Source organism: Pteronotus mesoamericanus, unplaced genomic scaffold, assembly GCF_021234165.1.
Source record: "Pteronotus mesoamericanus isolate MK-2021 breed Mesoamerican mustached bat unplaced genomic scaffold, CSHL_Meso_final scaffold_651, whole genome shotgun sequence".
NCBI classification, from domain to species: domain Eukaryota; kingdom Metazoa; phylum Chordata; class Mammalia; order Chiroptera; family Mormoopidae; genus Pteronotus; species Pteronotus mesoamericanus.
Genome location: NW_026555325.1, coordinates 33577911 through 33600763, shown reverse-complemented (window position 1 = coordinate 33600763; position 22853 = coordinate 33577911). Strand labels below are relative to the sequence as shown.

The 22853-nt window shown below is 39.8% G+C and overlaps 1 protein-coding gene across 3 annotated transcripts in view; it reads right to left on the bottom strand.

The window, feature by feature from the left end:
* The window catches only part of MAP3K20 (mitogen-activated protein kinase kinase kinase 20), a 154150-nt gene extending 131297 nt beyond the window's left edge, over positions 1–22853 (bottom strand). Inside the window, exons 1-2 of one of the 3 annotated variants that reach the window (XM_054562706.1) lie at positions 22666–22853; positions 11921–12113 (exon numbers count right to left, since the gene is read on the bottom strand). In XM_054562706.1, the coding sequence (XP_054418681.1) occupies positions 11921–12079 (159 nt within the window). In that variant the 5' untranslated portion in view covers positions 12080–12113; positions 22666–22853. Of the gene's footprint in view, positions 1–11920; positions 12114–12275; positions 12429–22665 lie in introns of those variants that run through there. The other 2 variants (XM_054562708.1, XM_054562707.1) reach the window with 2 other exon arrangements.

The following is a 22853-nucleotide window of genomic DNA, read 5'->3' as shown; positions in this document are numbered from 1 at the left end:
AGAACTAAAAAAAAAAAAAAAAAAAAAAAAAAAATCAGCCAAACATGGAGAAGAAAAGGCTCTGAAGTCAACTAGGAATGACAAGCTGTTTTCTTTTCTGCAGATTTAGAAGAGCAAAACCTTATGCAAATCTTACAAAAGAAAAGAAAGTTAAGGTGATCACTGTGCTTATTATTTTGTTTATTTGTGCCCTATGCATTTATCAATTGCTTACAGTGGGCCAGGTGCTGTGCTGAGATCAGACCACACACGGATCATTAAGATACAGACCCCGTGCTAAAGAGGCTAACGCAGGGAGGATGGGACACTTCGGCCCTGAAGACAGAGACCAGTATCAATGGCTGAAAGTTACACTGGAAAGGACTTTCTAAGAATGAAACTATTCCCAAATTGAACAGCCTGCCTCTCTCATGTTATTAATGGCAGTGTTCTAACAGAAACTGAGGGCCCTAACCAGGAGTAGGAATTAAGCATAAATGGAAAAAATTGATAAGATGGTCTCTATGTTGGGTAATTTCATGTTAGTGACTTCTGTCCACACTCAGAAGTAGAAAAGAAAATATTTGGCAGCTTTTTAATAAACAAGTGAGGCAACTGTATTCTGAAGACTGAGGGCAAATCCTATCTATTTTGAAATGATCAGAAGTATTCATGGATGGCTCTTCCTCTTCTCCAATTTTTTAATTGTCTATTAGGCTTTGAGCTTCTCAGAAATTCAATTTGTGTTTCATACTATTTTTCTTCCAGCAGCAAGAGCTTGGCTTTGTGTAAGACCAGTTAGTCAGGATATAACTTTTTATTGGAATACATTCATTGCTATGATTTCAGCACAGTATTGAGAGCATGGCTGGAGAACAAATATTAACTAACTGAAATGTTTATTGCTTAATAAACCGAGATCAATACCACTTTAATGAAAAGCTGAAATAACAGTTGCAGTTATAAAGTTCCTCATATGACAAACCAATAATAACTTCCACATGCAAGTAAACAAGTAATCTAACAAAGTTTTGAAAGGATTTTTAAAATTTTAAATGACAAAGTAGCAATAATGAGAATGACAGGAGCTTTCTCTTGCAAATAAAACATTTTTTAGTAATAAAAACTGCAATTTATTACATCTTTTCAAAAGTAATACAGGATACTTCACATACATCATCTCACCATTTTTACCTGACAAAACTAAGTTTTATAAAATGAAACAACTTACAATTGGCAGAATTAAGATTCAAATCCAAGATGCCAGACTCTAAATCTATGTCTTTTACTCCACTGTACTGACTCAATACATCCCTTCTCATGCACGAAGACGTTATTCCTATGGCCTTGTGGAAAAGGTGGGGTCACTGAATGTTATACACGTGGTTACCAAAATCGACTTCCCATCTGACACATGACTTCCTTCCACAGCAGAGACAGAGCCTTGATAACCTCAGTCAAGTTGTTTCTGCTACAGCCCATTCTATTAACCAGCTGTGCTTTTTTGAAAGTTCGTCCTTAAACAGAGTGAAGTGTGCCTGCCTACTGCCTGCCGATCCTTCTAGTCCTGCTGTCTGGACCAGTTTAATAGTCATCCACATTACCACCCTTTACATCTTTAAGACAATATTGTGTCCCTTACCCTTTTGACTCTTTGCTAGGATGAGTATCTTCAGTTCTCCAACTCTTTTTTAAAAATATGGTATAATTTTTCATACCCTTCATCTTTCTTATTCTCCTTAAAGCACTCAAATTTGCCATTTTCCCTGTAAAATCTAATACCCAAAATTCAGTAACCTGCTGAACTGTGTTCCGATCAGTAAAAAACATGATGAATTTTTTTTTTGCCAAGTTTTAAACTTAACTTTTATTATTGTGGTATAAGTTTACACTTTGGCTTTTATTGAACTTAGAGTTCAGTGAAAACTTCAGGTCTATTTTTCATAGGAAATATTACCAAACCAAATTTCTAAACATTTATCATTTAAACGTTTCTTTGGCCTTCTATTATTTTAGCTGCTAGAAATAATCTTGAATTCTTATTTTGCCAACACTCCCCTATCCTGCCAAACTAAGGAACGCCATATTTACTCCATATTTGACAAGCTGTCTTCAATGCCTTTGTCTGAGGCATTGATACCCAAGCTGAAGAGAAGTGAGTTGAGATCAGGGCATTCTGATATCACAGATGATCAGAAGGTCCAGCTACACTGAGCCGCTTCCCCTCCTCTGGAACTTCTGTTCTCCAGACTTCCTTATGGAGCTACCAAGAACAACAGAAACCTCTTAATGCTTGTTGCTCTCGGCTGTCATTGCCTCTTTTAGCAATAATCATAAACACCAACTTAAGTCTCGGTTAAAGGACCTAGCGGAGGACTGACAGAGCAGGCATGAAGCCAGTATTTACAGCTTTGTTCACTCTTACGTTCTCTTTATCTTCTGCTGAAATAAGTGTTGTTATATTGGTGAATAATCCAGTGTTCTTTGGAATCCACTTGGACGTTCTTTATACTTTCAATAAAAATGTTCAAAATTGAACTCATCTTACTTTTGATCCTTTCTGCTTCTAGGTCATGCTGGTTCATGGCCTCACATTTTCTCTGATGGTCAGTTTCAAAACCTTACCATCATTCTTGGACTCCTTTCTATTTCTCACATCTAATCGGCGGCTGCATTCCTCAATATTTATTTCTAAACCTCTCCCACGTTGAGACCTTACTCTTTATTCTTTCTTTCTTTTTTGTTTTTACTTTATTTTTATTGTTTACACTATTACAGATGTCCCCATTCCCCCTCCCCCGCCTTCATCTACCTCCACCCAGCCCCTGCCCCTTCCCTCTGGCCATCACCACACTGCTGTCTGTGCCTATGGGTTATGCATATATGTTCTGTGGTTAATCCTTCACCTTCTTTCATCCAATGCCCCTCCTCCCTCTCCCCTCTGACAGCTGTCAGTCTGTTCCATGTAGCCATGCCTCTGTTTCTATTTTGTTTATCAGTTTATTTTGTTCATGAGATTCCACATATAAGTGAGATCATATGGTATCTGTCTTTTACCAACTGGCTTAGGAATATTTTTATGGTCATATCAAAGATCTGAAAAATAGCATAGAGTGAGGTCCATCTTAATGTAATTGCACCTCACATAACATGATAAGAACTTTATTTACAATTCAGGTAATTTTCTAACCTCTCCTTGGTCCCAGAAGAAATCATTCCTGTAGCTTTTCCTTATTGTAAAGTTATCTCTCCCATAAGGTTTGTGTTGCCTTTAGAAATATCAGTAATATATGCCTACTCATTTTATTTACATATTTGTTCAACATGTGCCCAATTTTCTATGTCTCTTTACTTTATTATTGTTTTTACATTTTATTTTTCAATTATGGTTGACATTCAATATTATGCTATATTAGTTTCAGGTACACAGCATAGTGGTTAGACAATTATATAATTTACAAAATGATTCCCAGACAATTCTAATACCCACCTGGCACCATACATAGTTATTACAATATTACTGACTAGGTTCCCTATGCTGTACTTTACATCATAGTGTTATTCTGTACCTGCCAATTTTCTCTATCTCTTTATAGCAGTTCACATTGGGGTGTCTTCGATTATAAACTCCCAGTAACAGAAATATCTCATAAAAAAAAAGCTGAGTGACAGATAGCTGTTCAATATAGACTTCTGGGTGATGAGTACATTAATTATCAAATAAAAGAATTCATTATTTTAAATTGCTTATTCTCTAGTTCACGTGATGATTTATATATGTAGCACAGAGTCAACACATGGCACAGGGAAATGTTTAAAATTCCTTAAGCAGAAATGGCACGCCAGTCGTGGAGGTACAAAAGCGAGGGCATTTATAAAAATCCAACCCCAGGCAAACCAAAGGTAAGAAGAACCAAGAGTTCTGTTACTACGTAGCTGAAGGCAGGGCACAAGCAGTGACACGGTAAGGACAGATGTGCTCTATCCTTTTCACAGCTCACAGAGCAAATGAAGGAAATGAAATGCAGGATATCCTTCCTGAATGAGAATGAAAGGCAAGTCTGCTGTGACGTGATGCCAAGCATCAGGGAACAGGTCCCTCGCGTGAGCGAGGCGCCGCGCTGGGGGCTGTGCGGCGGCGGGCCAGGGAAGGTGCTGCTTGTGTGGGCCAGGTTGCTTAACTTCTCTGAGCCTTCATTTCTGATCGGTCCAATGGAGATAATTATCTTGTAACATGACTGTGAACAGGAAGAGGGGAGTAAGGGGAAGCCCTTAACGAAGTGCTCAGCTCACTGTAGCATCAGTACTTGCTACAGCGGTGATGAATAGAGACGGGACAGCATCAGTGACAAAGGCCATGACAGTCCTCACCCTCAAAAAGCTCACCACCTACATGCTTGCCCTTCCACGTTCACGCTGAGGTTCCTCATGCCTCCCTCCTGCAGACGGTAAATGTAGCCTCTGGCCCCTTCCCAACCTAAGGTTCTATGATCCAATCAACTGAAGTTTTCACGATACCTATCTGCTATCCTGACTTTAGAGAATGGTTGTGAAGCTATAACTAACTGCTAGTTAATAGTTATCCAAGTCCTCCTATGTGTCAAGCACTTTTCTAGATATTTTTTCTGGTATTATCTCATTTAATCCTCTCAACAACCAAACCCTATGATGTAGATACTGTGATTCGCTGCATTTTTCAGATGAGGACGTGGCACGTTCGCATGAAAGTAAAGTGGCAATAGCTTAGAGTAAAGACTAAGGTAAATAAATACCCTAAGCCTTTACTCGAAGCTATTTATGATGATTTCTAGAATCACAAGGCAGTTTAATCCCATGTCAGATTAGTGATCTGGGTACTGACTGGTATAGAAAAGGACAAAAATTATGCTTGTGGGACCTGAGAGTGTTTCACAAAGAAGAAAGAAATTAAAGCTGAAGGATAAGTAGGATGTGCCCAGAGAAAACACAGGTGTTACAGGTGAGGGAGAGGGTGTGAACAAGGTCACCAAAATGGGAGAGTAGCATAGAAGAGCAGCTGAGCTGGACTGGGGAATTCACTGCAGAAAATGAAAGCCAAAGCTGGAAAGTCAGGTAAGAACCAGACTGAGGACGGTGGATTCGGGAGGGATTTGCCCGAGGTTTCGTGCGTGTTTGCCGTCCCTGCGTTTGCCTCTAGTTCATCAAGCTTGATGATGCTGCCAAGCAGTGCCTGTGCACAGGTGGTCACCTGACCACGGTGAATTTAAAAACCTAAAAAACCTCTCACAACAAAAGTTCCACCACCAGTTTGACAAGGTACCTAAAATTCCAAACTGATGTTTAGAATTTTGACACGTCACCTGCGTTTGACATGTCACTGGCTAGGTACAACTGAAAGCAGTGGTTCTCAGACTCTAGGGTCATCAGAAACATCTGGATAGCTCGTTACAGCACAGACTACCCAACCCCACACACCAGAGTTTCTGAGTTAGCAGGTGTGGGGTGCAGCCAAGCATCTGCGTTCCTAACAAGCTCCCAGGTGATGCTTGATGCCACTGGTCTAGGGACCACATTTTGAGAACCACTGACCTAAAAGGACAGAATCCAGGAAGAGTCAGTTCTGATTGGAGAAAGAAAAGTCTTACATGGGGTTGTCTTACATAACTCAGGAAGGGACTCCTGAGTGAAGGAGAAGAGACTGGGTATGTGGAGATGCTATGACAAACAGGTCAGGTGCTGTAGCAACTTCAAATGTCAACGCCCCTAGAGTAAACCGGCTCTCGTGAGGCTTAAACACACCAAGTGGTCATTCTGGAGTATCGTTTTGGACAGATTATCACAGAAACTATGCCAGAATTAAAGTATCCACAATATTGAATTTTTGTTTGTACCGGTCCCATCAATGTATTTAAACACTGAGAAGATTTACAAAGAAAGTAAATGTATTATTCTTCCTTATTGTGTTACGGGGAAAACATTAAAACAGCATTTCTACAATTTAAGCAAATGCAAATTTAAGTCAGCTACAGAACTACAAAGAAGAGAAAAAAGGGTCTCCTTTGAACTAATAAAGTGGTAACAACATTAACTAGCCTTCTATGAAGCACTAAATGTGGTCATGTTGATAAAGGTGGTGCAACAAAAGCTTTTATTTTTTGTTCTTTCCTAGTTTTGTGTCAAAATTAAGATTGTGTTTTCTGTGTCACACGGATATTTTCCCCTTTATATCAAAAGTTACCGATATCTCCTGTTCCTATGATCAGTTTTGACATTTTTGATCTTCTCTCTTTCTCCATAAACATTTACAATGTGGGACAGTTTTGAAACTTGAATTTATATGGCTTTCAACATTTACACAACAGTCAAATTGGGGCAGAGAAAAAACTTGTTTAAATAGAGTAGTGCCTTGCAAAAGACAAGGCAGATAAAGAAAAAGCCTCATATTTTACCTCTTGAGGATTCTGCTTCCTTTCGACTCTTTTGGGGAAATAAAAAGCAATCATGTTTCTTTCATGTTGCAGACTTAAATCTGGTCTCCCCACTATCAGTTGAATATCAACAAATCAAATGCTTACAGGTTTCCATCTCTCAGACAGAAAAAAAAATACCATGTACAGACATGTCTGATTCTACATATCATGAAATATGTTGTGAGAGTAACATGAAGCTGTTCTGATTAACCCTTTCTAAAAAGCCCACGCTGTGACACAGCAGAACTTTTTGTGCGGAGACTGTTCTCTGGGTCAGCAGCAGTTGGCAGGAGGACACAGTGACCCACAATGTCCTCCTTTGCCCTCCCCTGCCCTCCTTGCTTTCATTTCTGCCTCAGCAGTTTGGTCTGACCTCAGCTCAACTGAAATTTATCAGAAAGACACAGTAATGACTTCTTCTCCTACCTTTGGTATATATTCTGCACATTGTATTTTTTTCCTGTTGAAAACTTTTTAAAACAAAAATAAATAATGCACGTTAAGTAAATATTCAACTAGCATAAACAAGGTAAATTACCACTGAAAATCCTATAGCACTGCTATAGACAAGTAAACATTAAACAGTTTAGGGATTTATGGCATACTAAAGAGTTTATGAAACTCAATTCACATGAACAGTCTTAGAAAGTACCATAGATTGTCAGAGGTACAATTTTTAATTGAGGTTTTGCTGATTATAAAAGTAAATATGTGGGTCACAAGGTGTTCACATTTGTCAAAACCTAGTGATACATGCATTTCACTCTGTGTAAATTTTACCTCAAAAGAAAACAAACTGTAAAAACATACTGAACTCTGGTAGTAACAGGTATGCTTTAAAGGAATTTAAAGGGAAACATATTGATGCCTGTAACATTCTGAAATGCATCAAAGTGGAGTGATGAATGGAAGGACACACAGCTGCGTAAGTATGTGATAAAGCAAGTATTCACGTTAATGACAGACCCTAGATAGTAGATATACAGACATTCACTATAAAACCATTTCAGCTTGTCTTTAATTTAAAAAATTTTCATAATGAAATGTTGGGAGGGGAATAAAAATATGAGATGATTGTAGAAAAGTATGAAAAACAAAAGAAAGTATAAGAAAAACAAAAACACTATACAGACACCAAGCAGGCACTTGGGATTGTATTAAAATATTTTGGGACTTGCTTTTACAACTTATCAGTATATTAAATGCATTTTCCTAACTCTTTAAATATTCTTCCAAGGTGCAACAGAATTCTATTACATAAATGTAGGATAACTTTTTCAGCTTTATTGAGGTATAATTGAGGAATAAATATATAACATTTAAAGTGTGCAACACAATGATTTTAATACATACATATATCTTGAAAGGATTCCCACAATTGAGTTAATTAACATATCCATCACCTCCCATATTTGTCTCTTTTTTTTGGTGAGATATTCCTTAATTTAAAAGATAATTTGTCACAGGACACCTGGGTTGTTTCTAATTCTTCATCATTATACATGTAAAATGAACAACAGCCTATTATATTCACCTTTCTGCACATCTCTAATTATTTCCTACTTCCTAGGATAAAGTCCCACAAGCAAAATTTCTATCTCAAAGGAAGTATATATTTTAAGAATTTTTGATACATTTTGCTAAACACTTCTCCAAGAATTTTACCAATTTACATTTCTAACAGGAGTGTATCACAGAACATAGCTCTCCAGACCCATGATGTTAAAATTTTAAATTAAATGCTCCCATAAATAAAATTCATCTATACCATTCTTTCTGTCAAAAAAAAAAAAAGGCTCTTTTTTAAGAGTCTACCATAAGCACACCAGACATCCAAATCTTGGCTTCGAAATTCTCATATTCCCAAATCATATACCCAGAATCAGGATTTCTTAAAGAAATAGCTGATCCTGGAACATCTTTTGTGCCAAAAAGTAAGGAAATGCTAAAAAAAAAAAAATAACGATGATGAAGACATATCAAAAAGACATAGGAGTCACCCAGACAGGATTCTTAACGTACTAAATTGAGGGCTGTTTAATCATGAAAATGAAAAATAACAAAATGGACTATAGCATTTTGAGTTTGAGAAGAAATCCAATAGTCTACAATGAAACAATAAATAAATGAATATATAGATTAATAAATAAGTGAAGGAAGCAAGGAAAAAAGAAAGGAAGGCTCATTTATGCTAGAACTTTTTGCTTTCTACACAATAACTGTCATAATACTACTCAATTCAAACAAGAATCACCAATGGATGCTAACAACACGGAGTAATGTTTGCTGAGGGAAAATATTTACATAGCCTCAAAGTATCTCCTAACAGCTTAATTATTAATTACTAAGGAAAAGGAGGCATTTTTACTGTGAACAAATTGGGTGAGTCATGCCCCCCCCCCCAAATCATGGGTTCAATAGTAATACCACCAATAGTGTAGCAATTGTGTAGCAAACTGACATCCGTGGTCTCTCATTGAGATACACCAAGGACACATGACCTATGTAGTATTCCTATCAAATCTACATGGCCTTAAACTAGGCAAGAGGGAGAGAAAATCAGATAAATCCAAAACGAGGAACATTCTAGAAAGCTGTCCTGCACTCTTCAAAATGTCAGAGTTTAAAAGATAAAAAAAGGCAGAGGAACTGTTACAGATTAAAGCAAACTGAGGAGGTATATTAATTAACGCAGTATGTGAACCTGGATTGGATCCTGGGTTGGAAAAAAATTGTCATAGGAAGCCATTATTGGGACAATTGACAAAATTTGAATATAGACTATTATTATTGAATCAATGTACTATTATTGAATCAATGTTAAATTTTCTGAATTTGATAGTTGTGTGACGGTTGTATACTTGGAAGATGCTCAAGCATTTAGGTATAAAGGGACACAGCATCTACAATTTACTCTCATGTTTCAGTAAAAGAAATTATATATGTAGAAATACATATAAGTAAAAGATATATAGAGAGAGAAGGAGATGTTGCAAAATGTTAATAAGTGGTGATTTTAGGGAAAGGATATGCTAGAATTCATTGTATTATTCTTACAGTTTTTCCCTGGGTGTAGAAGTTTTTTTAAAGTAAAGTTTTAAAGAAATACCAAGATTTTAAGTAAATGCCATTGTTCTTTATTTTTTCTAAATTAGAAAGGTAATATATCCTCACTAAAGCAGAGGAAAGTAATACATACTCATTAAATTAGAGGTCTACAAATAAAGTGAAAATAAGTAGTCTTCCTCTATCCTCTCACATAAGCAAAGTTAAAGAGTTTGGTATATATTTTTTCCATCTTTTACTAAGTTCATAAAACATATTTAATCAGATATCAGGCCAGTCTTAAAGAATTACATGTACGAGCAACAGACATATTATTAAATATTCCATTGCTTCTAAAACTCATTGGCAAAAATGACCAAGTGACATACAAGTGAACCTATAAATTAAAAGAAAATCCAGAGCTAATTATTTTTATCTTACCATTTAGAAAACACCTACCCAGCAAGCCAATATCTGGTTCAAAAAGTATAACAAAAATTTACAAAAGAAACACATATTTCCTTTCCAGTAACTGCCAACCTCAAAAATTTTCTACATCTTAAACTCACGTTGATTGAGCAAGTGTGGGGATGCAATACTGCGCTGCAAAAATTTACCATGTCTCTTTATCACTGACAATCACTGACTGAACCAACCCCAGAGCCGAAACGGAGTTTCTGTTTTCCTTGCTCACAAGTTGATGAGTTACGCCCCTGCACTTTACTGTAACCCACTCAATTTCGGAACGATAGCCACCCAGGTTAAAAGCTTCACCAGAGAAGCACCTGGCAGTTACCGGCTCCGGCTTTCACACAAGCTCTTCGGCCCCCACCCCCCACCCCGGGTGCTTTCATCTGTCATTTCCTGGCTCTCTCAAGATAGTCAAAAAGATGGGAAGCACGGGTGGGGAGTGGAGAGAATGGGTTACAATTATTGTTTTCCTATCAAAGTGTGTTTTATGTCTCATAAAGTCTCACATCCAAAATCATATAGACAGGTTCTTTGCACTGAAGCTGCACAACCTAATGTATAAAAATATTAGCACACTTACATCCTTCTTTGACTCAAATTTGATGAAACTGGCTTATTTTCTATTCTTCCCCTGGTCAACCAGAAGTTTCAGAGTTTAAAAAATAAAGAACAGGGAACCTGATCTCCTGGATTTCACTTGCCTCTCCTGGGGCTGACACAACACAACACATTTTTCCAAGCTCTATTTCCCGCTCTACAAAAAGGGTGTAAAAATGCTTCTTATAAAGGCTGTAAGAGTTCCCTATATAAAAGAAGCTAGGTTCAGTCCGGAGTAAGCCATGGTTTTGTTGTTTGGCTACTATTTAAAAATTTGCTAATCAAGAAACTAAGAGAAGGAAACGTGTTCTGCACAGCGCCCTTTGGTTTTATGCGCACATTGGCTTTAAGGGCTTTCACTTCCTCAGCTCCCACAACCCAGAGATACCCCAGGGCAGAGTTATCTTAGCCCTCTGACCTGCTTCCAATGGAAACACTGCTGGTGGCCGCACAATCACACAGCACCGCCGCTGGGAGGAAACGCCACCCCGTGCTACCTTTTGGGTTGCCTTCTCTAATCAACCGCCACGGTTCACCAGCAGCAATTAATGGAAAAAAGATCAAATCATTCAGGGACATTAAAAAATATTTATGGAAAGCGCACTTTAGAAAGATACTGAAAAGAACAACAAGTAGCCAAAGCAGGACTAGTAGAAACAGAAGTAGGAACACAGAAATGTCTAAAACAAGCTCTACGGGGTCAGCTCCACAATCTGCTTTAGTCTCCAGGAGCCAAGCGGACTGTGGAGGTGACGTTGTATCACATTCCTGAGGAAGAGGAAGGGCCCATGCATTCTAATCGGGACTATGACCAGCACATATCCCAGACTCTGAAAGCTTTTCCGGTTTGGTAAGTAGGTTTTGTAACCTCTCTCTGGCACCTGCTAGTTTTTTAGTAAACAAAGTTCACAGCTTTTGGCTTCAAGCAGAGGTGAAATCCAAAACACTAGTATGCTTATATTTCAGTAGGGAATGCTTTGCACTTTTTAAAAGACAACTGATGACCACAAATTCATGGATAGAAAATGGAAAGGGGATGAAAACTTCACATGTTACTCTTTACTGACCCCTCTTGGCTGACCTAGGGAAAAGAGGTCTGAAATCTTACCTCCCCTTCAGGAGTTCAGAGAACATTTGGTTGTTCTTGCCATGGAAAGAAATCCTCTCAGTTCAGATGACCCCTAGCAGAACTCAAGCCTAAAGCACACGCAGCAATAATTTCTATTTATGGGGTTCCCAGAATGGAAATAGGGAAATGGCCTTGAGGATCAGTCCCAAAGGCTTTGCTAGGTCCCTGGCAGCCTGTGACCTCTGACTCTAGCTGAAAAACTTACATAAGTGCCATTGTGACCACTTCTGATAGCAGGAAAAGACCTTACCTCTTTCTCTATTTTGAGCAGCTTCTTCACAGCCACCTCCTTGTCCTGTGATATCCATTTGGCTCGATAAACACTCCCAAAACTTCCTCCACCGCAGTTTTCAAAAAACTGCAAGTCATCAAATTTAATTTGCACAAAGGAGGTACCGAGAGACGACATCGCATAATGACAAAGTATTATACTTCCACAAATTCTGCAGAGAGAAAGAAAAAGGAAAGTTGGATTACAAATATGTTAGAATGAATCCCACTTTAGATAATGTATAATAACGCCTATGAAACTTCCAGAAAGAATCTTGGATGACTCAGGAGAAGGAAAACCAGGACTATAAACAAATCAAAATGAAAACACTTACTCTGGCAGCCCGTGCAAAATTCAACAGCAACTTGCCCAGACTCTGCAACCCAGCTGTCCACAGAGAAATGGCTCAGATTACCCCGGGACAAAACCTGCAGCCGCACTTCCTGCACATCCCCAGGAGCTCTGCCTAAAGGCTACTGTGTCACCAGGTCTACTATCATGAAGCCCTGACAAACGGGAAGCATGCTTTCAACAGCACGCTTGCATCGCTCTCCTGGTATGTGAGGCATGCTCTCTCTCCACGCTGTGCTCACTTCACACAAAATATACATAACCTAAGCAACTGAGCATCCTGGTGCGCCGAGAGCCACAATGCTGCCACATGAGCACACATTCAATGTTTAGATTCCCAAAGCAAAAACATTCAGCTTAGGGATGACAGAAAAGCTGGCCAAGTGTTTTCCGAAGTAGTTCCCTGGACTGTATACTGTAGCAGAAAGTTAATTAAAGAGTACAAGATTTGCCCTTGATTACAGTATATTAAGTCATCCAAAGGCTTCTGCCAAGAATGTTTAAAAAATATTATGCCTGTTTCCAGAGGAACAGATTTGCCCTCCTGGAGATCATTATAGTGACATTTTTTGCAGTCTAAGGTGTTCACCATTCTACCAGGTCTAAGTGTCCCTCCTTCATGCTCCACGCCAAACTACAGACTAGCAGGAAAAAAAACAAAACACACACAAGAATGGTCACTCTCAAGGCCTTGGGCAGGGACGTCCCTTCACCATCGTCCTAAGAATTTCCTACACATTTTCCTCTGTGGTAACCCCTGTCCTTGGACCTCCTGGCTTCTCTTTCCTGGTTTACCTTCTTGTTTTGACAGTGCAGACCTCCTGTAAGCTACCTGATAGAGTGCCCTGAATGTAATTTTTTTGAGAATCTGTGTGTCTTAAAGTGCCAATTGGTAGTATGGCTGGGTATGTAATTCTAATTAGGAAATAATTTTTCTTATATTTTGGAAGTATTACTTCACAGTCTAGTTTTTAATGTGGCTATAGAGCAGACTGATGTTATTCTGGTTACTAATCCTTTTTATATACCTTTTCCTTTCTGAAAGCTTTTAGGATCTTGTATTCATGCCTGGAATCCTGAAGTTAATAGCATATGCTTAGGGGTAAGTCTTTTGCATTCATTGATAGTGCCCTCTGTGAATTCTGTCTGTAACTCATGTCTTTTAACTTTGGGACCTTTTCTTGTGTTCTTTCTCTACCACCAACAGAAGTAGCTTTTACTTCTTGTCTTCTCATTCCCCATACACACATGAGGAACCACCTGCAGTTCCCAGTACACACTAATCTCTCTCCTATCTCCACACCTTTGCACCGTATTTCTTTGCTTAGAAAAACTCCTGTCCACACCAGCTCCTTTTTTTTAAAAAAAATCTTCACCTGAGAACATTTTTTCATTGCTTTTAAAGACAGAGGAAGAGAACGGAGAGAGAAAAACATTGATGTGAGAGGGAAACATCAATTTGCTGCCTTCTCGGATGTGTCCTGACCGGGGATTGAGCCCAAACCCTTTCAGCCTATGGGACAAGCACTCCAACAGACTAAGCCACACCAGCCAGGGCTACAACGAGCTCCTGTGAGCCTCATGAGCAGAGCTAAACTTTCCTTCTCGTGTCATGACGCCTTTCGTCACCCACTCATCTTTTCCACTTAGTTTCCACCGGACCAGAAGTTCCCTAAAGGCAAAAGCCATTTCTATTTACATCTGCATCTTCAGCATCTAGCACACAGCCAGGCATATGCACCTTTTCCATTAAAAAATATTTGTGGAATGAATGAATGAACAAATAAATAAGTAAATAGTTTTTGGCTATTCTTCCATCATACCTTTTGCAACTGGAAAGATTCCAATCAGATTAAGTACAATCTAAGACCTGCAGTATTTACAAGTTCCGCCCCCCCACCCCCAAACCCACGGGATTCTGAAGCAAATCCTGATCTGGAAAGTGCTGCCTAGGCTTGCTGGGAGACCGAAGAGTGTATGTTTTGGGACCTCCAGAACTGGGTGTCTCTGCGTCCAAATGAGAGGAAGGAAAAAGAGGGGGAGAGGAAGGAAAACCCTTTTTAAAAATAAACCTAGAGATCTGAACCAGAATGAGATCAATATGAATAAATCTAAACCCCCTGGTGCAGAGCAGGTCCACGGAATATGGATGCACTAAGGTAGGTCAGTCGCACCTGAAACTGGCCTAAGGGCGCCAATGGAGGTCTGGCCTCTGAGATGCACAGATCTCCGTGATCTGTACCCCTTGAGATGAGGCAACTAGTCATGTTCTTCCCAGAATCACTGTTACTCATTTTGTGATATATCCTGCCATTTAGAAATTGGCTATGTATTTAAAGAACTATAGGAATGTGTGAATGTTTTATTGAGATCATACAAAATGAAGTCCCATCTGATTACCAAAAACACTAACAACTGCGGGGTGTACAAGGACAGATTTTAACCCCAGTGAGCTGGGCAAGGCGTCATGGATTTAGCTGTCAAGCCTGACCAAGACTCCCTCTGCCATCTATGAGTGTCAGACCATATACATTTCTTTTTCCCCTGGAGCTTTCTCTCCTTTAATTTTAAAATTGCTATTCTGAGAGGATCAACTTATTAAGAGTGAAAAATCTGAGTTGCTGACTAATCATATTTACAGCATCTTGGGGAAGACTGCTACCTGATCAGATTATGGTCTTATTTTTCTGATGTATTCTCCAGTAAATACACCAGAACTTAGTAATAAGCATCTATATTGTATTTATGCAGCATATCCAATCATTGATGTTTTCATGTTAAAATAAATGCTTTTACACAAGGCAATTTTTCTCCATGTAACAATTCCCAGTTCTAATTTTGTAGCATTCTAACTTTTCTTTCATAAACTCTCAAAGTTATTTTAAGTATTAATAACTATCTACTACACAGCACTGAGGGAGGATATCACCAAAATTAAAGCCTAACAGAGTGTCACAACTGTAAAAATGTTGAAAATCACTAACTTGGTGATTGAATCCAATCATTTGTGTACTGTAATAAGATTTTTTTAATTTAAAAAAGTTTCCTTAAATTAAAATTTAAAAAATTTAACTATTAACTAAATTGCTGAAAGCATGTGCGTGTGCGCGCACACACACACACACACACGCAAATATAGCACCATTGGCTAATTATCAAAAATAAAACTACATGAAGGTAGAAAACTTTAAAGGGAGAATTATATTACTTTTTAAAGTTTTCGGCCTTCTAGTCCAAACAAATGGACTTTGCCCTGAATTAAAAACAACAAAAACAAAATAAAATAATAAAGTCCCACCTAAGTTCTACCATAAAAACACCAGCAACAACAATAACAAGGTTCAGAATTAGACAGATGTGAGTTTGTATTCTGCCTCTACCACTTAGTAACCTTGAACCAATGACTTTTTCTCAGATTATGGCATTTCCAGAACCAATAAATACAAAATTTCCATATTGTTGTCAAATGTCTCAAAGTTGACAGTGCAAAAGTTACTAAGTTTGCACAGTATGGTCTGACTTTGATAAACCTTCCAGATGGAGAGATCTCATAGCAAAGCTGAACTTGTAGCTGTTGGGCCTTAGACCAGGCTCTGTGCCTCTCTGACTCCAGTTTTCTCTCTGGCAATACCACCACCCACTCTACACAGTTGTTGGGAAGTCGGAGAGGCTGTGCAAGGGCCTTGCATAGTGTGGGACACACACTCAATAAATAGGAATTATGAACTCTGATTGCTTTAATAAATCTTGATATCACATGTAGCTATCTATTTCTTTAGTCTTTGTAGTCAGGTATGTTCTCCTCAACAGTTTTCCTCTCTCGTTTTCAAAACCGCTTTATATTGTATCTCCGTCAGTTTTGCTGAGCAGTTATTAATAGATAAATGTATTATTGATCCCTAAATCCTTTTTGTGTTTTCTTTGTGTATTTTTCTCTCTTTTCTTTTTGCTGCTCTTAACTTTTGGTCATTTTTGCCAGATTTATCTTATTAGTAAATAATTATAATTCTTTCAATCATTTAATAAATGAGTGACATTTAAGTTATTAAAAGACAATACTTTTTTTTTTAGATAAGAGAGTTTCTAGGACCTATGTATTCAATTACAGCCCTGGCTTTGGTAGGGACCCAGCATGCCGCTACTTCCAGTGGTGGCCACTGTCTTCTTGCAGATCTTGTGCACTGCACAGCAAATGGACCCAGCAAACTGCAAGCAGCTTCATTAGGTACCTACAAATCAAAAACTTTTTTAAATTAAATTTATTTGATAAAAGGATTAATTTTACTAGAAAATAGGACTTTGGACTTTTTCTGGGTGTTTCTATCTTTTAGGTTTATATGGGCTTATTTCAAATTCAGATTCTTCATCTTTTTCTTTCCCTAATTTACACTTTCCTTTGTCTCTTCTTCACTAAAGTTAATGTAATATAGAAAAACCAATTTTATAATGACCTGAATGTGACCACAAAAAAGGCTTCAGAAAACAGCCCTCAACAAATTCTTTTGTCCGGTTTGCTGCCCTAATATTTATTTTTGAGAATCTGCACTAATACTTAGCATTATTTCAGCCTCCTTAACATAGATTAGTGAATAAGCTAATAGAAATGTGCTTTATCATCACGTGTATTGACACACCAGCACTTGGGCCCTAGCCGGGTAACTCAGTCCGTTTGAGTGTCATCCCAATATGCCAAGGTTGCAGGGGTTCAATGCCTGGTCAGGGCACGTACAAAAAGCAACAGATGAATGCATAAGTAAGTGGAATAACAAATAAGTTTTTCTCTATTTTCTTTCTTTCTATCCCCCCCACCACCAACTCTCTCTGTGAAATCCATAAATAAATTTTTTTTTAAAAACAGTACTTGGATTATGGTTATGTAATTTTCCCCCCTTCAAGTCTATTCCTCAAAAAATGGGGAAAGCTCTGGTTTGGTTTTCATCATACCAAAGTTAAAAATGTAAATATTCTTTTCCTGAACAGGACTGTTGTTCCACTGTGTTTCTGTTTTTCAATCACTCAGAAAAAACATCTATACTAGCAAGAGGAGACTAGGTATGAGAGTAGTATTAACTAGTTGTTAGTTACCTCAGACAGTCCTTCCCTCCTCCAAGTGCTGGGGGAGAGAAGCAGCACATCTTACATAGAATAAGTCGGGTTCAGTGAATAGAATCCTCAGTCACAGACAAGTGAGAGAGTTCGACTTTAAGAATCTTAAAAATAGCACAGCTATTGTTTTTTTCCCCTCACCCCCACTATATGCTTTACTGTGTAAGTTACATAACTCCCTAGTTAGAGCAAAGGTTAAAATAAAATGAGCTAGTTAAATCAAACAGTCTTAATAGTACTTTATTATTTCAATTAATAAAAACAGACTTCCACGATACACTTCCTTGCCAGACATGTTGTGACCAGAGGCAAAACATAAGAGGAATAGGAAAGTAAGGGTAGGTACACTTATGTCGCTGAAATTTTGTGTGGAAATGTGTCTGGGCTCAAAACCCAAGAAGGACACAAGAAATAGGCACAATCCATGACACAGGTCACTGCAGGCGCTTCCTGTATTGAATGACTAGAGGCAGGAGGAACAGAAATTCAGAATTTGAACACTGCACAGGAGCGCTAACAGGGCACACTGCGATGGCTGGGCTGGAAGAGGAATTCACAGGTGTCTGCGGGTGGGGTGGGGGAGGGCAGCTGCTCCTGCGCAAAGGCGGCCTATTCAGTCGGCAGGCCCGCTGTCCTAGATCCTGCTCCTCCTCAGCTTTTGTTTCTACCCTTGACCCCGGTTTTCTGTCATATAGGAAGCATTTGATCATACTGGCTACTGCTAACAAACAGGTACAATTTTTGGACTAATTACCTAGAACGAATGTTCAGTGAGAAGGGCCAACATGAGGGTTAAATCCTGGAGACGCTGACGTAAAATGAAAGAAAACTGGGGTGTTAAAACTAGAGAAGACCAAAGAGAGACTCGAAGTGATGCATCACTGATCCAGAGGAAAAGCTGTCTGCGGGCAAAAGTTACAGAAAGGAACTCCTGGTTATTAGAGTTACCTCATAAGAAAATAATGCCACCTTGCTGAGTAGTGAGTTCCCCATCACTGAAGTGTTCCACGGGAGGCGGGCATGCACTGCAGTAGAAAACTCCTGCATCCGCTGGGAGAGCAGAATGAATGGTTTTTTAAGACCCACTCCAACTCTGAGTAAACAATGGCTAATTAACCTACTATAAAGTATGAATGGTCTCCTTCTCTTCTTAGGGAGAGTCATAAACCTGACACTAAGAGCCCCTTAACATTGTAGAAGAAAAGCACAGTGATTAACATCAGTGATGGAAACAATGGAGATGACTGGGTTATCCTTCTAAATTTCTCCTCCCAAACTGGCTGGGAAGGTGAAAGCCACGTGCCAGATTTCTCTCCTGCAATTGTCCTCTGCCCTCCTCTCCACTTCCAAGGCAAAGGGCTCTCTTCACCTTGAAAGGGCTCTTTTCGCAGAAAATAGAAACTCTCTGGATGATGATCTACCCCTCTTATTTTCTCAGCAAAATGGAACTGCATTACCCTATGCACCGGGCTGGGCCGTGAAGCTCAAGGGCACAGCACCATTCATCAGAACTGGGCCGCTCTTCTCCAGCGTGGGCATTTGTGCAGGTGGAGTACCCAGCACCGTGCAGAAGGCGTACGAGTAAACACACGTCCGACAGCATTGATTTCACTTTAAGATCTGGGGGAATAAATGTGCTTCGTATCTGTTTGTGTGGGTTTGTTCAAGAAAGTCAAACAGTACAGAAGAGAATGTAAAATTCACATAAATTTTCATGGTTAAATACAACATTTTAAAGAAAAGTGCTTGCTTACATTGGGGATATTTATAGCTATATTTAAGAATCCCTGAAGGAATGCATTGTTCCCCATAACAGGACACTTTGGTTGAAAAGTTTAATAAGTGAAGAGTTACTCTATCACCTTTAAACAGCAATTCTTGCCTTCTCTCCTTGGTTTTCCTATATGGAAGTCCAGAGGCAAGTCCAGAAAGAAGGATGTTGGTCCCTGGAGTAAACTGTGCTCAAAATCAGCTCTAAGAATGATTCTGGCCTCTAGCTAATAACCTTCTCCTATTCACACAACCCCCAAATTCTTCTAACTTCTCCTATAGATATTTAAATGCATTAATTTTCAGATTCACCCCTGAGAATATTACAAAGCTGTCTATACACACAGACATACACAAAGGATTTTCTGCTTTAGAAATCCTTATACTAAAAGCAGGAGCGTAGTTGTGAAAACCTCCTGGCCCCACATACACATGTAAGCATGATCTGGAAACGGCAGGCTCCCAAGCGCAAGCCTTCTCTGGGGGTAGGGGAGACAGGCAGCTTTCTCTTGCAGAACTTGAGAATGTGGGAGAACACCCTTCCCTACTATTCACTTATGGCAGCTGAAGTTTCGGGCGCTGGTTCAAGCATTTTCATGTGCCGTCTCATATGCTTATAAAGCAGGTATTACTGTTCCCAATTTACATGCGAGGAAACTGAGTATCAAGGGTATGAGATTTGCCCAAGCCGACTGCTAACTTAGCAGTGACGCAACTGGGATTCAAGCTCAGGTCTGGCTCCAAAGCCATATCGTTTTCCCACCATACACCATATGTCTTTTTTCCACTTATTCTTTTTCTTCCTTCTAGTAGTTTGCTTCCCCCCTCCCACTTTTTAAACAGACTCTTTTCTTATTACAGTAATTACTGGATTGCTTACCATCCACCTAAAGTTCAATCCAAGGCTTTCCTTTCCTATTAGCAATCGTGATGCTGGGGTTAGGTTTTATCAAATGTGTGGCTGCTTTGTTCTCACAGAATCTTCTGCTGTGCTGGGATTATTTAACTGCTATTAGAGCATAATCAATGCTTCGGCTGTCCGTAGGAAGGTCTGACACAAAAGCACCCATGAATCGGTCTAACCAATCTAAACTGTAGCATTTATAGCTCTCTTTCCTTAACTGGTGCAGTTTTCTGTTCACAGCTGGAATTCTGCTTATTTGTATGTAGCAGGGCAAGGTTAATGGCCACAAAAGATGTGGCCTATATCTTCCCTGCAGTAGCACACAACTCCCTCCCTATCAATCTGTCCTGGGTAAAATAAAATGGAAACCAAATGATCCAAATTGATTTTTATTTCCAACATCTCTGGATACAGATATAAGGCTATCTCATTCTAAACAAACATCTCTTTCTGGTTAAAAAAAAAAATCATTGATTCTCTCCTCTCTTTCCTACAAATCTATCAATTTCTAAAACCACCTGTCCATTTTTCTCTTTTGCTCCACACTTATAGCTTCACTCTGTCTGACCTCTTTTCGTAAAACATCATTGTAATTTTGCCAGTGTTTTCTCTGATGACTAGATAATTTACTCCACGCCCTTCATAACCCTGTTTATAATTTCGTAGCCCTACCAAAGTCAGTTTCACTGTTCATTCCAGATAGGCACTCAGCCAACATATTGCCAATAACATTCACTCATGTGCTAACTTAAAATATACAATACAGCTTGCCAAGTTTCCTTATTTGGCAAGAAGGTCCCTTAGTTCCCAAGATCTTTGACCATCCATTTTTAGATCCAAATCCTTGTGCTTAATATTTGGTTATTTCTCTATCTCTCTCTCTCTGTCTATCTCTCTCTGTCTCTCTCTCCCTCCCTCCTCTTTTCTCTCTCTCTCTCTCTCCTTTTCTCCCTCTCTTCCACTTGTTCTTATGTGTTCCCTGAAAGAGATCAAACGCCTATATGTTTTCCTGAACAACAACAAAAATAATGTCTCATTACAGTTATTTACTCTGAAATTATTAGCACTAAAACTTTTGATTTAAACAATATTTTCTATATTAAAAAAATCCTCCCAAAATAATCCCCAAAAAAGTTATCCTAAGAATTAAATTGCATAAGATTAAAATAAACAGTACACATTGCTCTAAAAGGCCCTTTTTCTTTATTTTAATTCTCTCTTTCCAAACAAACTAAATTCATATTCATTTACAATTTCCCAAATCTCTTGCTATTGTAGCAGAAATTTAAAACAAAGGCTCTACAAATGACCAAAACCATAATCAAAATGCAGCCATCACATATTTTTTTTGAAAATCAAAACCTTGAAATTTCACTGTGAAGACAGGCCTACTGCAAAGAAGACATTAACTGTCTTGAATCACTTGTTTATTTTTGTCTTTAAATGTGCTGGTAGGTTTGGATCCACTGAATCCTGGCTGTTCAAGTCAACTGAGTTCAAAAAAGCAAGAGGATTCTCCTCAAACAGCTTCAGGGTTAAAATATGACTGTATTTTAACAATCACCTTAGCTCAAATATCCTCCAATTAAAAATGTAAATTGATTCTAATACACCATTATTGATGAGAGAGCTGCTTATTGTAACATTTGGCATGTGCCACTAAATGATGTTGCTTTCATTGTTAAAGAAACTAACAAAAATAGTAATTAAGTTCTCCATAAACAGTGTTTTTGCAAGGTCTCCAGGCGTATCCGAAACATATTTTTCAGCACTCTTACAATGCCCCCCATTTTATTTTGTTTTTTTGGCAACTGGATGTACTCTGGCCAGTTCTGTATTAAAGTTTTTCTACAAGCTGTCAGGAGCAAGCGAGGCGTGGCGGCGGCCTCAGCACTCCTCTCCTGGTCTGGTGCTGGTCTCAGAGCTCATGAAGCCGGGGACGCCACTGCGTAGGCAAAGGGGTGATCCTCAGCCCCCAAGAAAAGAAAAGAGGGACGCTGGAGGGTGCAGGTTGGCGCTAGCTCCAAGCTGCCCAGGGTAGGGCGGGAAGTGGCCACTCTGGGTGGGAGATAACGCTCCCGACCCGTCAGCAAAGGAGAAGTTTGCGGTCTCCCTTGGCAAGCACACACCTCTTCTGGAAAGTGGCCTGCACCCTGCCCTGATTTGGGAAACTCTAGTTTCGCTTCCTGAGCAGCGGCTGGCGCTCGGTGTTGCCCGATCGGTGGAGGAAAAAGCGGCTCGGGAAGCGCCCCACGCTGCGCCGCATGCCAAGGGCCGAGAAAGCAGTAGACGCTCCGGGCTGCACCCTGCTCTTCTCGGTGCCAACTTCTGCATGGGACCGGCCCAAACTTCCCAAGCCGCTAGTGGCCGAGCTGGGGCTGAGATCTGGCACTGAATCCGTTAGAGCGCTCGCTCCCACCGGTGCTCTGGTGGGCTCCAGATCGGGGAGGGGGGCCTGGTGGGGACCCCGCAGGCCGGCCAGGCTCCCGGGCCCATCTCCGCCTGGGCCGAGGCCCAGAGACTCTGGGACGACTCGCAAGCGCGGCGGGCCTTCCTCGCATCTCTCCCTCCCCGGCGTCTGCCTAGCTCTTACCTGGCTCCCGGGCCGGACGCGAGCAGCAGCCAGGCGCGCCGAGGCCCCGCGCGCGGCGAGGGCAGGGGCGGCAACCAGGGGTCGAGAGGACGGCGGCCCGTGCGGCTCCCACGCTTCCGCAGGAGTCAGGAGTTGAACATTCCGCCTCTCCACCCCGCGCCAATGAGGAAGACAGTCACGGCAACAGC